The sequence below is a fragment of the Mauremys reevesii genome, linkage group 3, assembly GCF_016161935.1.
Source record: "Mauremys reevesii isolate NIE-2019 linkage group 3, ASM1616193v1, whole genome shotgun sequence".
Taxonomy (NCBI): Eukaryota; Metazoa; Chordata; order Testudines; family Geoemydidae; genus Mauremys; species Mauremys reevesii.
Window position 1 is genome coordinate 196,884,144 of NC_052625.1, and position 12,736 is coordinate 196,896,879.

The 12,736-nt window shown below is 44.2% G+C and overlaps 1 protein-coding gene across 1 annotated transcript in view; it reads right to left on the bottom strand.

The window, feature by feature from the left end:
• The window catches only part of PKHD1 (PKHD1 ciliary IPT domain containing fibrocystin/polyductin), a 306,693-nt gene that overhangs the window by 114,512 nt on the left and 179,445 nt on the right, over positions 1-12,736 (bottom strand). Inside the window, exons 30-31 of the mRNA XM_039532757.1 lie at positions 11,911-11,976; positions 9,839-9,967 (exon numbers count right to left, since the gene is read on the bottom strand). Coding sequence (XP_039388691.1) covers positions 9,839-9,967; positions 11,911-11,976 — 195 coding nt within the window. The remainder of the gene's footprint in view (positions 1-9,838; positions 9,968-11,910; positions 11,977-12,736) is intronic.

Genomic DNA, 12,736 nt, shown 5'->3' on the forward strand with positions numbered 1-12,736 from the left:
GCCATGAAAACGTTGGTATTTTGTACCACTAAGATGCTCCAGCAGGCAATGACAGGGTAACCAGTCCTCAGCGAAGTTTCATTGCTTCCAATAATTAGAGATCGGCTTAAGCCTTTAGCACAGAGGTTTATTAAACCCTTTCAAAAATGCTGTGGGTTTTTTTAGGATACTCTTGTCATTCATTGGGATATGTCTAATCTATATTTGAATCCTGCTAAACTCTTAGCCTCGATAATATATTGTGGCAATGAGTTCCACAAGCTAATTGTGTGTCACATGAAAAAGGGCTAAATGGACATTATCTTTTCCTCCTCAACTGTGGCGTCTCTCACTAAAAGAGATGAAAGGCTTTATATTTTTCAAGGCAACACCAACTTTATCGGTTTTCATTATATTTGCAAACTGCCCAGAGGTATCTACTCTGTCCTTATTCAGGTAAATTCTGACATTTCCTAACTTTTGTGTTTTTGACTTTACAACCTTAATGTTCTTTAAATGTAGGTTTTTTTGCTTTTTTTTCTTTCTAATTTAAAACAAACTGAAATAAAAAATTCAGTCATGTGGACTCATATTGACCCCAACTTGGGTCATGAGCAGAGGTCAGACCTTGAGGCCCACAACAAATTGTCTATAAATTGAGCCAATGGAGTAACTAGTAGCAGTAGTAGGCTGTTATCTTGCATGTGAACCAGCCACTAGACAAGCATGAGATACACACTTTGAGTATTTCACAGCAACTTGCTGACAACAGAGAATGGTGAAACTCAGGGTTACTGGATCCAATTCCAGGTTCTGGAGGGGAGCATTCTGTAATGGTTGCAATCTCATGTAACACTGGGCCCCAAAGTCTGACCCCATCTTTCTCTCCTCCTATGCACTCACCAGCTCCTGACTCCTCCCTGCTACTACACAACCCCCAATCCACTGAATCTTGACCCACACCCTTGAATTCCTATCTACCCCTCTAGTTACTGCCTCTACTTGCCCTCCACTCCCATTCCACCTCCTCCCCATCCCACCTTCTGACCCCTCCCCCTCTGCTCCCATCCAATATCCACCCCACCCCAGCTCCTGACCCCTCCCCCTCTTCTCCCATCCAACCTCCACCCCACATCATAGAATCATAGAATATCAGGGTTGGAAGAGCCCTCAGGAGATCATCTAGTCCAACCACCTGCTCAAAGCAGGACCAATCCCCAACTAAATCATCCCAGCCAGGGACTAACCCTTGGGGCACTCTCCTTGATATCGGCTGCCAACTAGACATGCAGACATTGATCACTACCCGTTGAGCCCGATGATCTAGACAGCTTTCTATCCATCGTATAGTCCCTTCATCCAGCCCATACTACTTTAACTTGCCGGCAAACTGACATCACATCCTGACTCCTCCCCCCTCTGCTCTTGTCCAACCTCTACCCCACCCCAGCTCCTCCCCATCCTCCTCTGCTTCCGTCCAACCTCCACTCCACCCCAGCTCCTAACCCCGCCCCACTTGCTCCCATCCAACCTCCACCCCAGTTCCTGACCCCTCCCGCTCTGCTCCTATGCAACCTGCACCGCACTCCAGCTCCTGACCCCGTCCCTCTGCTCGCATCGAACCTCCACCCCACCACAGATCCTGACCCCTGTCCCTCTGCTTCCTTCCATCTTCCACCCCACCCCAGTTCCTTCCCATCCCACTCTGCTTCCATCAAACTCCCACCCTGCGCCTCTCCCTCTCTGCTCCAATCTGACCTCCACCCAATCCCAGCTCATCTCCATCCCCCTCAGCTCCCATCCAACCCCAGCTCCTGACCCCCCTCTGCTCCTATATCCCAACAACTTTCTGATTTCCTTCCCCCTCTTTTTTCCTCATTCCCACCCTTCATTCCCTCACAGTCACATCCTGTTGTTTCCTCCTTGCTGCCTGGGCATTATCAGGAAGAGCCTTGAGAAGGCAGGAGAGGTCTCTCTGCTCTCAGTTCCTGTGCCTGCAACCACGGCAGTCCCTCCCTGCCCGGACGAGCAATTGCACTGAAAGTCATGTTCAGTCCATGCAGCCCTGGGCTGGAGCATGCTCAGCATGGATGAAATCGTCAGTGAATTTAGCTGCCAAACTGGAATAAGTCTCTACTGAGCTTGTGAGCAGAGGCTCACAACTTGAGAAAATTTTAACTGGGATGGCAAAACAACTGTGTTCAAGGCCCTTTATATAAGGGACAGAGTCCCATTCCCTGAAGAGCTAACTGTCATAATCAGTAGGAAAAAATGCAATACCGAGTGAAACAGGCAGAGGGGAAGAGAATAAGGGGGGAGATATTGTTAAAATGATATTGTGGGAAAGGCTTGTATTAGGAAATCACTGCTCAAGAATATGATAAAATGCTGCGGTTGACAAAGGCCGTAAGTATATTAATCAAACATAGAGTGAAACATTTTTACAAGAAGAAGGAAGAGTGCTTCTAGGCATAACATTTATATGTCAAGTTTAAGCCTGGAACAAATTTTTTTGCTGAGTTGCTCATCCTTAGAAATAAGGGCTTATAAATGAAACACTGATTGCTCTGTAACTAGAGCTTCAAGCATGTGACCCTAGAATAATAATGGGAGGGAGAAATTCTGACCCTCCAAGACACCTGTGCAGACCTGATGTGGTGTCACGGGTGCAACGGAGGGCAAAATTGATGCATGTTCAATGGATGTGTGAGGAGACCGAAATATATTCTGCAGAAACAGCAGGGGGCTCCATTGTAGAGTTAATCTCCTTCCACACATGAGGAGAAAAAGGAACTGATGGATAGAAGACGGTTACCACATGTGATATATTCCTTGCGCACATACCTAACTGCCTCATATGAGCAGCTCTGCAGATTACACAGTGAGGTAACTAGTCAGTGCCTAAGATCAGCGACTTTAGGTCAGACGGCTCAACGAAATTTATCTCCAGACAAAGGAAAAACTGTATTTGTTTTCTCCCTTCCCCCAAGAAATTCACCTCGCCACAAGCAACTGCATTAAGAAAATAATTCAAATCTAAGAGGGCTACCTTTCATTTTATGTGTACTTCCTGAAGACAAAATCTCACAGCCTTAATGTTTGGGCATTCAATGCTGAGAATTCACTAATGACTCCAGCAATGACATAAAATGCCTTTGATCAACCCCATTGCTATATAAAACACCATAGCATGCCATTGAATGGAAATCAGGCACAACAGACAAGCTATTATATGAGAGACAGTACTCCAGCATTCATCTCTTCAAACAGAAAAAGTTCAAAGAAAATCAAAATCAGAAAATGAATAACAGAGTGGATTCCACCACTAAAAAAAGAAAAAAAGAAAAAAAGGCCAGGGGCTACATATCACATCTAGACCTTTCAAACCAACATTCCATTGCCCAGAATTATAACACGTTCTCCTTCCACCCAATATGCAATGTGTCAGGAGTGTGTCATACTGAAAAACCATCAACCAAAGCACTGAAAATCTGAGCACTTGAGGGGCTAATGCATTCCATGATCTGGCCTGGAATGAAGACAGCTGCTGTTTGCTGATGGAACGGTATGAATCAACTCACCATTCATGCTTTTCAAAGTTGTGCAATTGGTTTTTAAATGTGGGAGTCCCAGTTTAGGCAATGAACCTGATTTGCAAGCCTTATTCATGTGATTAGTCCTTATGTGATGACCACTATCTTGGCTAAAACACCAGAAACTGAAAGAGGTAAACTAATGAGCTGATACAACTCAAGCCAATCTATTTACATAGCCTCGATCACCACAGCAACTCATAATTGTTAATGGACTTGGTTTCACAACACTCCTGTAACAAAGGGAAGTGCTACTATCCACATTGGGAACAGAGGCACAGAGAGCCTAAGCAACTTGCCCTAGACTACACAGAAAGTCAATGGTGGAACAAGCAATTGGACCCAGGTTTTCTAAGACCTAGGTCAGCATCCTAACCACTAGACCATCTTTTCTCTCATGCCAAAGAATTCCCTCTGGGACTGTAACAGCCTCATGTCCTCTGTGACTCGGGCATAGAAGGGGATCCGTAACACACAGACTCACCAGTGAGCTACCCTTGCATTAGTAGTACCACTAAAGTTATCATTACAGGTGAAATCCACCCCATGCAGGCATTTTAGATGATCAGTAAAGGTTGTTTCTCTTCTAGACTGGAGTTCATTTATATCCTTTTGGACTAAAACCAAAGAATGGTTCTCATGGGGGACTTCAATCACCCTGACATCTGCTGGGAGAGCAATACAGCAGGGCACAGACAATCCAGGAAGTTTTTGGAGATTGTTGGGGACACCTTCCTGGTGCAAGTGCTGGAGGAACCAACCAGGGGCCGTGCTCCTCTTGACCTGCTGCTCACAAACAGAGAGGAATTGGTAGGGGAAATAGAAGTGGGTGGGAACCTGGGCATCAGTGACCATGAGATGGTTGAGTTCAGGATCCTGACAAAAGGAGGAACAGAGAGCAGCAGAATACGGACCCTGGACTTCAGAAAAGCAGAGTTTGACTCCCTCAGGGCACTGATGGGCAGGGTCCCTGGGAGGCTAATGTGAGGGGGGAAGGAGTCCAGGAGAGCTGGCTGTATTTTAAAGACACCTTATTGAGGATGCAGGAACAAATCATCCCAGTGTGCTGAAAAAATAGCAAATATGGCAGGCGACCAGCTTGGCTTAACAGTGAAATCTTCAGTAAACACAAAAACAGAGCTTACAAGTAATGGAAACTTGGACAGATGACTAGGAAGGAGTATAAAGATATTGCTTGAGCATGCAGGGATGTAATCAGGAAGTCCAAAGCACAATTAGAGTTGCAGCTAGCAAGGGATGTGAAAGGTAACAAGAAGGGTTTCTACAGGTATGTAAGTAACAAGAAGAAGGTCGGGAAAAATGTGGAACCCTTACTGAATGTGCAACCTAGTGACAGATGATGTGGAAAAAGCTAAAGTACTCAATGCTTTTTTTGCTTCAATCTTCACAGACAAGGTCAGCTCCCAGACTGCTGCACTGGGTAGCACAGTATGGGGAGGAGGTGAGCAGCCCACAGTGGTGAAAGAACAGGTTAAGGATTACTTAGAAAAGGTGGACATGCACAAATCCATGGGGCCAGATGCAACTCATCTGAGGGTGCTGAGGGAGTTGGCTGATGTGATTGCCGAGCCACTGGCCATTATCTTTGAAAACTCGGAGGGAGGTTCTGGATGACTGGAAAAAGGCAAATATAGTGCCCATCTTTAAAAAAGAGAAGAAGGAGAATCCTGGGAACTACAGACCAGTCAGCCTTACCTCAGTCCCTGGGAAAATCATGGAGCAGGTCCTCAAGGAATCCATTTTGAACCACTTGGTGAAGAGGAAGGTGATCAGGAACAGTCAATATGGATTCATCAGGGGCAAGTCATGCCTGACCAAACTGATTGCCTTCTAGGATGAGATAACTGGCTCTGTGGATATGGGGAAAGCGGTGGACGTGATATACCTTGACTTTAGCAAAGCTTTTGATATGGTCTCCCATAGTATTCTTGCCAGCAAGTTAAAGAAGTATGGATTGGATGAATGGACTATAAGGTGGACAGAAAGCTGGGTAGATCATAAGGCTCAATGGGTAGTGATCGATGGCTCTACATCTAGTTGGCAGCCGGTTTCAAGTGGAGTGCCCCGGGGGTCGGTCCAGGGGCCAGTTTTGTTCAACATCTTCATTAATGATCTGGACGATGGAATGAATTGCACCCTCAGCAAGTTCGCGGATGACACTAAGCCGGGGGCGGGGAGTAGATATGCTGGAAGGTAGGGATAGGGTCAAGAGTGACCTAGACAAATTGGAGGATTGGGCTAAAAGACATTTGATGAGGTTCAGCAAGGACAAGTGTACAGTCCTGCATGTAGGATGGAAGAATCCCATGCACTGCTACAGACTGGGGAGCACCTTGCTAAGTGGGACTTCTGCAGAAAAGGACCTGGGGATTACAGTGGATGAGCAGCTGGATACGAGTCAACAGTGCGACCTTGTTGCAAAGAAGGTTAATGGCATATTGGGCTGCATTAGTAGGAGCATTGCCAGCAGATCGACCGAAGTGATTGTTCCCCTCTATTCGGTACTGGTGAGGCCACATCTGGAGTATTGTGTCCAGTTTTGGGCCCCCCACTACAGAAAAGATGTGGACAAATTGGAGAGAGTCCAGTGGAGGGCAACAAAAATTATTAGGGAGCTGGGACACATGACTTACAAGGAAAGGCTGAGGGAACTGGACTTATTTAGTCTGCAGAAGAGAAGAGTGAGGGGGGATTTGATAGCAACCTTCAACTACCTGAAGGGGGATTCCAAAGAGGATGGAGCTCGGCTGTTTTCAGTGGTGGCAGATGACAGAACAAGAAGCAATGGTCTCAAATTGAAGTGGGGGAGGTTTAGGTTGGATATTAGGAAACACTATTTCACTAGGAGAATAGTGACGCACCAGAATGGGTTACCTAGGGAGGTGGTGGAATCTCCATCCTTAGAAGTTTTTAAGGCCCAGCATGACAAAGCCCTGGCTGGGATGATTTAGTTGGGATTGGTCCTGCTTTGAGCAGGGGCTTGGACTAGATACCTCCTGAGGTCTCTTCCAACGCTATGATTCTATGAATAACAACTTGACTACTGGTACCTGTAACTGATTTTTAGGACCCTGTGTGAAGTTGCATAGTTAGTCACCATGGCAGTTGGAACTAGTGGAGTGGAGGAGTGAAGATGAAGCTTTTCTAAAGCAAGAGAGAGTAAAGGTGAGGCAAGTGATAAAACAGCCATCTTGGGAGGAAGATCAAGCTAGAGAGTTTATTCTTGTGGTTCTTAAATTAAAATAAAGGAAAAGTGTGGGAAGCAGGGTGGAGTAGGTTTTGGACACTAATCAAATATGTGTACCTGTGCACCAGGCTGAGACCCAAGAAGGGATTATATCTATATATCTACAGCAACATGACAGTTATTTACGACATGAGGAATGCAGGCAAACAGAAGGAACTGCTCTCCATAAACTAACACCACACTGCACTGAATTGTGCATGGCCTAACATTCAACTACTCCTCTTGTTTGTTTCTTTTTGCTTATAAAACATTTTGCTTTGGTTTCCCCATTCGATAAGGTTTTTAAAGGGTGGAGATGGCAGTTTTTGCGCCACTGTGGAGCAGCAGGTTCTAAAGAGTTGAACAGCAGGACTCAGAACTAAGGATTCCTGGATTCTAACGCTGCTCTGGCATTGAGTTGCTCTCTGGTCTTGGGAATGTCACTTATTTTTCGTGCCGTACTTTCTCCATGTGAAGAATGGGTATAATACAGCTTTCTTATATACCACACAACAGAGGTGTTGTGAGGATTAGTTAATGTTTGTACTGTAATGTAATGTAGTAACGTCTCCATTCTTATCTTCAGGCCGCACAACAGCTTGGGCCCAGTGAATCTAAAAGAGCCTAAAGCTGTGGGATGAAAACTGGTCAACAGCTCTGCCCTGAGCCACAGTGGAACTTTTTCCCATAAGGCTTAAGATCATCGGTGCGGGAGACAGATCTTTCTTAGGGTCAGTTCGCGACTTTGGAAGGAAGTCCTCCAGGAACAAAGCACCATCATAAACCTCACCGTCTTCCACTCCAAGTGCAAGGTGCACTTCTTCTGCTTGACTTCTCTAACATAAACACAGAGCAGTGGGGGGGAAAAACCCTACCAAAAGAAAACACTCCACTGCACACATAATTCTCTCTCTGAGGAGGGGATGAGAGAGGGAATAAACCACATGTGAAAAGAAGTTAATCATGCTGCTCAATGCATAACCGGAAGGCGCTCAGACACTACGGTGATGAGGGTGATACAAGAACCTAGATAGCATAGAACAGAAAAGACAGCACTTTTTCTGTTTGTGAATTGTAACTGAATAGGGCATGATTTTTACAAATTTGGTCACTATTTATAATTTGTACATTTTTTTGTGTCACTGCTAGAGGTTTTTTGAAAAAACAGAGGGGAGGAACATTATAATTTTTTTTAAATCCCTGCTTCTTCATCAAAATTTGAAAAATTTCAACCAGCTCTACAGTTAGTTGAAAACCTGTGGGGGCAGGGGGAGACATGGGAAAACTTTATCGATTTTTTATCAATATTTGAAATTTCAGTGGAATTCTCCAACCCGATCTCATGAAAGAGGTAGATGAGTCAGTATTTTGTGTACTAGCCTATCGCTAGGCTACCTGGAGTCTAGGCATCTGTACACATTGTAGCCAATGGGGATCCAGAGAGAAGCAAACATACATAGATGCTTATGTGTTAGCCAGAACAGAGTCCTAATTATCTGTGTCAAAAGTCTGGCCAGGGGGTTCTGGGAGCAGCTGTGTCTTTCCCCCATCTCATATACAACTCACACTACTAATTCTCTCTTCAACTAATGCTGATTTTTACTACATTCATAATGTGGTATTTAATTATTTATCATTTATATGTGGGGCCAATGAAACACTTCTGGGACACAATCAAATAAAAAGCAAAAGTAATAATCTCAATTTGCCCAAGAGGTAAAAAATGACAACAGAAAGACCCTCCAGCCCCCCACAAGAAAAACAGATGACAAAACCCAGGTCCTCAGAGTAGGTCTGAGACAGGCCTTCCAGAAGGATCAGCAAACTCAGGCTTTGTCAGACCACGTTTGGGGGGAAAGGTGCCCTGCATCCACCACCCAGATACACAAGTCTAAGGACTGCCAGCATTATAATTAGTACAATATATTATTTGTCTTGCTGTAGTGCCTCAAAGCCCTAGCCATGATCAGGGCCCCGTTGTCCCAGGCGCTGCACATGTATACATATAACACAGTGTCCCTGCCACAAAGGACTTACAATCTAAAAAGAGAAGAGAGGCAAAGGCTGAGAGAAAAGAAGCTTAATTATCTCCAATACTTAGAAGTGGAGCTGGGGCACCCAGACTTGGGCAACCTGACATATAAAGTCTGTGCCTTCACAGACACAGAGTAAGTGCCTTAGCCAGATGGCCATATGAGATCAGCACTTCAGCCAATCTCCACTCTTGGGGTAAAGCCCAAAGACAAAGGTCTGGTCTACACTATGGGGGGGGGTCGAACTAAGGTACGCGACTTCAGCTACGCGAATACCTTACCTTAGTTCGACTGACTTACCCGTCCAGACGCGGCGGGGTCGAACTCCGCGGCTCCAAGGTCGACTCCGCCACCGCCGTTCGCAGTGGTGGAGTTCCGGAGTTGACCGGAGCGCGTGGGGAGTTCGAACTATCGCGTCTTGATTAGACACGATAGTTCGAACTCCGAGAAGTCGAACTCACCGCGTCGACCCACGCGGTAAGTATGGACCTACCCAAAGATGGACTCAATGGTACTTAGAAACCCAATCCATAAACGGATTTAGAGATCTAAATAAACAGCTGGACAGGCAACCAGAAAGCAGAATGGAAGCCAGTACACTCTTAGGAGCTCAGCTGAAATATGCTCCCTGTGTGAAACACCACTAGGTAAGTAGAAAGACACATTCTGCATTAGCTGTGATATGGTACATCTGAGTTTACTTAAAAAAATAAATAAATAATCCCACCACAGAACCATGTGTATATTTGTGCAGTGGATGAGCGCTTGTGAGAGAAAGATATAGAGAGGTCTGTGCTTTTGGGGCAATATTTGTTCCAACAAATATGCATTTATGCTGCAGTCTAAGGTCAAATGTTTGTGTCCTCTGTACACAGGAATCTACAGTTGTGTTAATTAGCACATGTTAAAACTGGACTAACATTTCCAGTGTAGACATACCCTTGGTGTTACTGAGAGAAACTCAGAACTGTAATTCCCTTACTTACTAGGCAAGATGATGACATCCTCACCAGGGGCGGGAATGCTGTGGTTGTATCCACCCCAGCCTTTTTTCACTCCACTCCATGATTCAGGAAATGACCATTTCAAAATGATGTCAGGAGGAGAAACTGGAGCTGGAAAACAGGATGTACAAAGAAAGATGTGTTTGGAGTTGTCATTTGTTGGGAGTCTTAACCTTTCCTGGATAGTCACAGATCCATGGTATGAACACCCTATTTGTGTTAACTGATTTAGGGTATGTCTACACAGCAATTAGGAGTTGTGACCACAGCATGTGATCTAAAGCTAGCAGAGAAACCATGGGAGCATAGCCAGCAGCATTAGCTAACCACCTGAGTATGTATCCATGGTCCTGGAGGGTTATACTCAGGCACTGTGCTGATTCAGTTTCACTGCTATTTTTAGCAAACTAGCTAGATTAAAACTAACTCAGGTACGTCTATGCATGCTGCAATCACACCTCCAGATTGTTGTGTAGACATACCCTGTCACTCTAAATGCTGCTTTGCTTCTGAATAGAAGCACTGGAGGTCCCATGAAAAAGAGAGTTCTCCTAAGAGTTTGAGATCATCTCTGCAGACCCAAGGTGTTTGGATAAGGTCCAGACAAGCATTCAAACTTGAGGTTCCCCTATGATACTTACACAATCTTTTACATTTTCAAAGTGCTTTATAAACAGTTATTTTATTTCTTTGTAACTACATAACAGACTCCAGGAATATCATTCTGTGTGCTACTCTGAAGCCTAAAGCATCAGCACAGTCAGTGTGAAGCAATAGCAGCAGCTACAAACATGATTGAGTGCCCTTTTGGGGCAGAATAGCACCCGGTTCAAATATCACTGGGATTTTCAGTCTCTAAGTGTCCAATTTTTAAATTCTCAACTATTTTCAGCATTTTTAAACACCTGACTTTACGACTTATACTTATGTGAGAGCATGGGCTTTCACCTTGTAAGATTTACCTAACAGCAATAAAAGCAATTATCCAAATCTCTCAACATCTTTGAGACATATTTAAAGCACATAAATGGAAGGGAAAAAACACCCTAGCAATCTCTCCTCCCCCACAAAACCAGAACTTGCCCAGTGAACCAAACCATACCCTACCAACAAGTGTCTGGTCTCATTGCGTGCCTTCCTACCCAAAAGCCAGGAAGCTAGATGGATTCCGTAATGTGTCCTAAAGGTCAAAGGATCTAGGCTATGTGAAAATCAACTAAGCTCTTTGGAAGCAAGGACTTTTTTACTATATATATCTGTGCAGCATGTAGAATAATAAAGGTCTGGGGTGAAATCTTTGCTCCAGGGAAATGGCAAAATCCCTGTTGACTTCAGTGGGGACCTAGATTTCACCCTTGATTCAGACTGAGGCTTCTAGGCATTTCTGCAATACAAATAGATAATGATTATAATAATCCTGTGAGGTAGGTAAGTTTTATGAACCCCTTTCCACAGTATAACGAAGGCCAGAGAAGTTGAGCCCAACTTACATTGTTAGCTCTCTGGGGCAGGCTCTGTCTTTCTGTTATGGGTATGTACAATGCTTAACACAATGGGGCCCTGATCCTTAGGTGAGGTCTCTAAGTACTACTGCAACACAAATAAAAAACAGTAACAATAGTGGACTACCTAGCAACTCGGTGGCAAATCCAAGATTAGAACTCCGTAGGTCTTCCTTGTTTCCAGCCCTATCCTTTGGTCTATTATGCTGTCTGGCTCAATGTGTAACTGCATAATAATGTCATGCTATTATCCTAAGATCACTGTGTAGCACTAAAATACATTGTAGTCTTACATTTGCCATGACCTTTATGATCTGATATGGTATTTCTTAACAAAAGTTTATAGTCTTTTATAATGGGGAATCACACATTCATCATATGCAATGGTAGATGTGGCTCAATAAAATGCTTAAATGAATGCCAAGAGCCCCTTTTGGGCTGACAGATGTACAAAACATAGAGGTGATGTGCAGCGACATTTTCCTGGAAACCTAGTAAAAGGAATTGCTGTGGCTGTTAGACCAAACCAGTCAGGCTGAGACCATCACATACCTGGTGCAGGTAGAGGGATTCTTTCTTCTCCTTTGAGTGTTACTTGGACTAGTTCTTCCCCTGTAACTGAACAGAGAGGGTGCATGGGTTGTAGGCAAACCCCATCAGCAACTGAATGGAAACTAACAAAAGTAATTAGACAGTAATTTCTGATACGATGTTTTCTGATCATTCACATTTCTAACAACAAAAGGTTTCCTAAGTACCTAGCCTTGTTGATCCTTTTTCAACCATTTTTCTTCCAGTGTTTTTATAAAGAAATGAATACGTTTTTGTTTGTAGGCATTGAAGGGCTCTTGGCACTTTATCAAAAAAAAGCTAAGAGCAGATATACAATAAACAAAAGCCGCACTTGGCATGCCAACTTCATGTACCCCTTTGTAAAGTAGCTCTGTTGACTGCAATGGCTTTACACTAGTGAGTTACTTTGGATTTACAATGGGATAACTGAGATCAGAAAGGGAACTGTAGGTTTTGTTCATTGTATGTATGTATGTTCTTGGAATCTGAGTCAAGACTGGATGCCTTTCTAAAAGAGATGCACTAATTCAACCAGGATTTATGGTTAGAGCCAAGAATTCTATGGCCCGTGGTATGTAGGAGGTCAGACTAGATTATCATAACTGTAACCCCCTCTGCTAGGTTTTGTCAACAGCAACAAGGGCTCAGTTCATCTATTAAAATTAATACCCCACTAGCTTGAGCTCCTAGCCAGCATTTCTGAGATCACTTAATACCTTTCTTGGGTGCCCTTAATAGGCAATTCTTCCTACTCACAAGCACTGAGTCTGTATATGAGGAAAGGAGCACTTCATTAGGGGGAAAG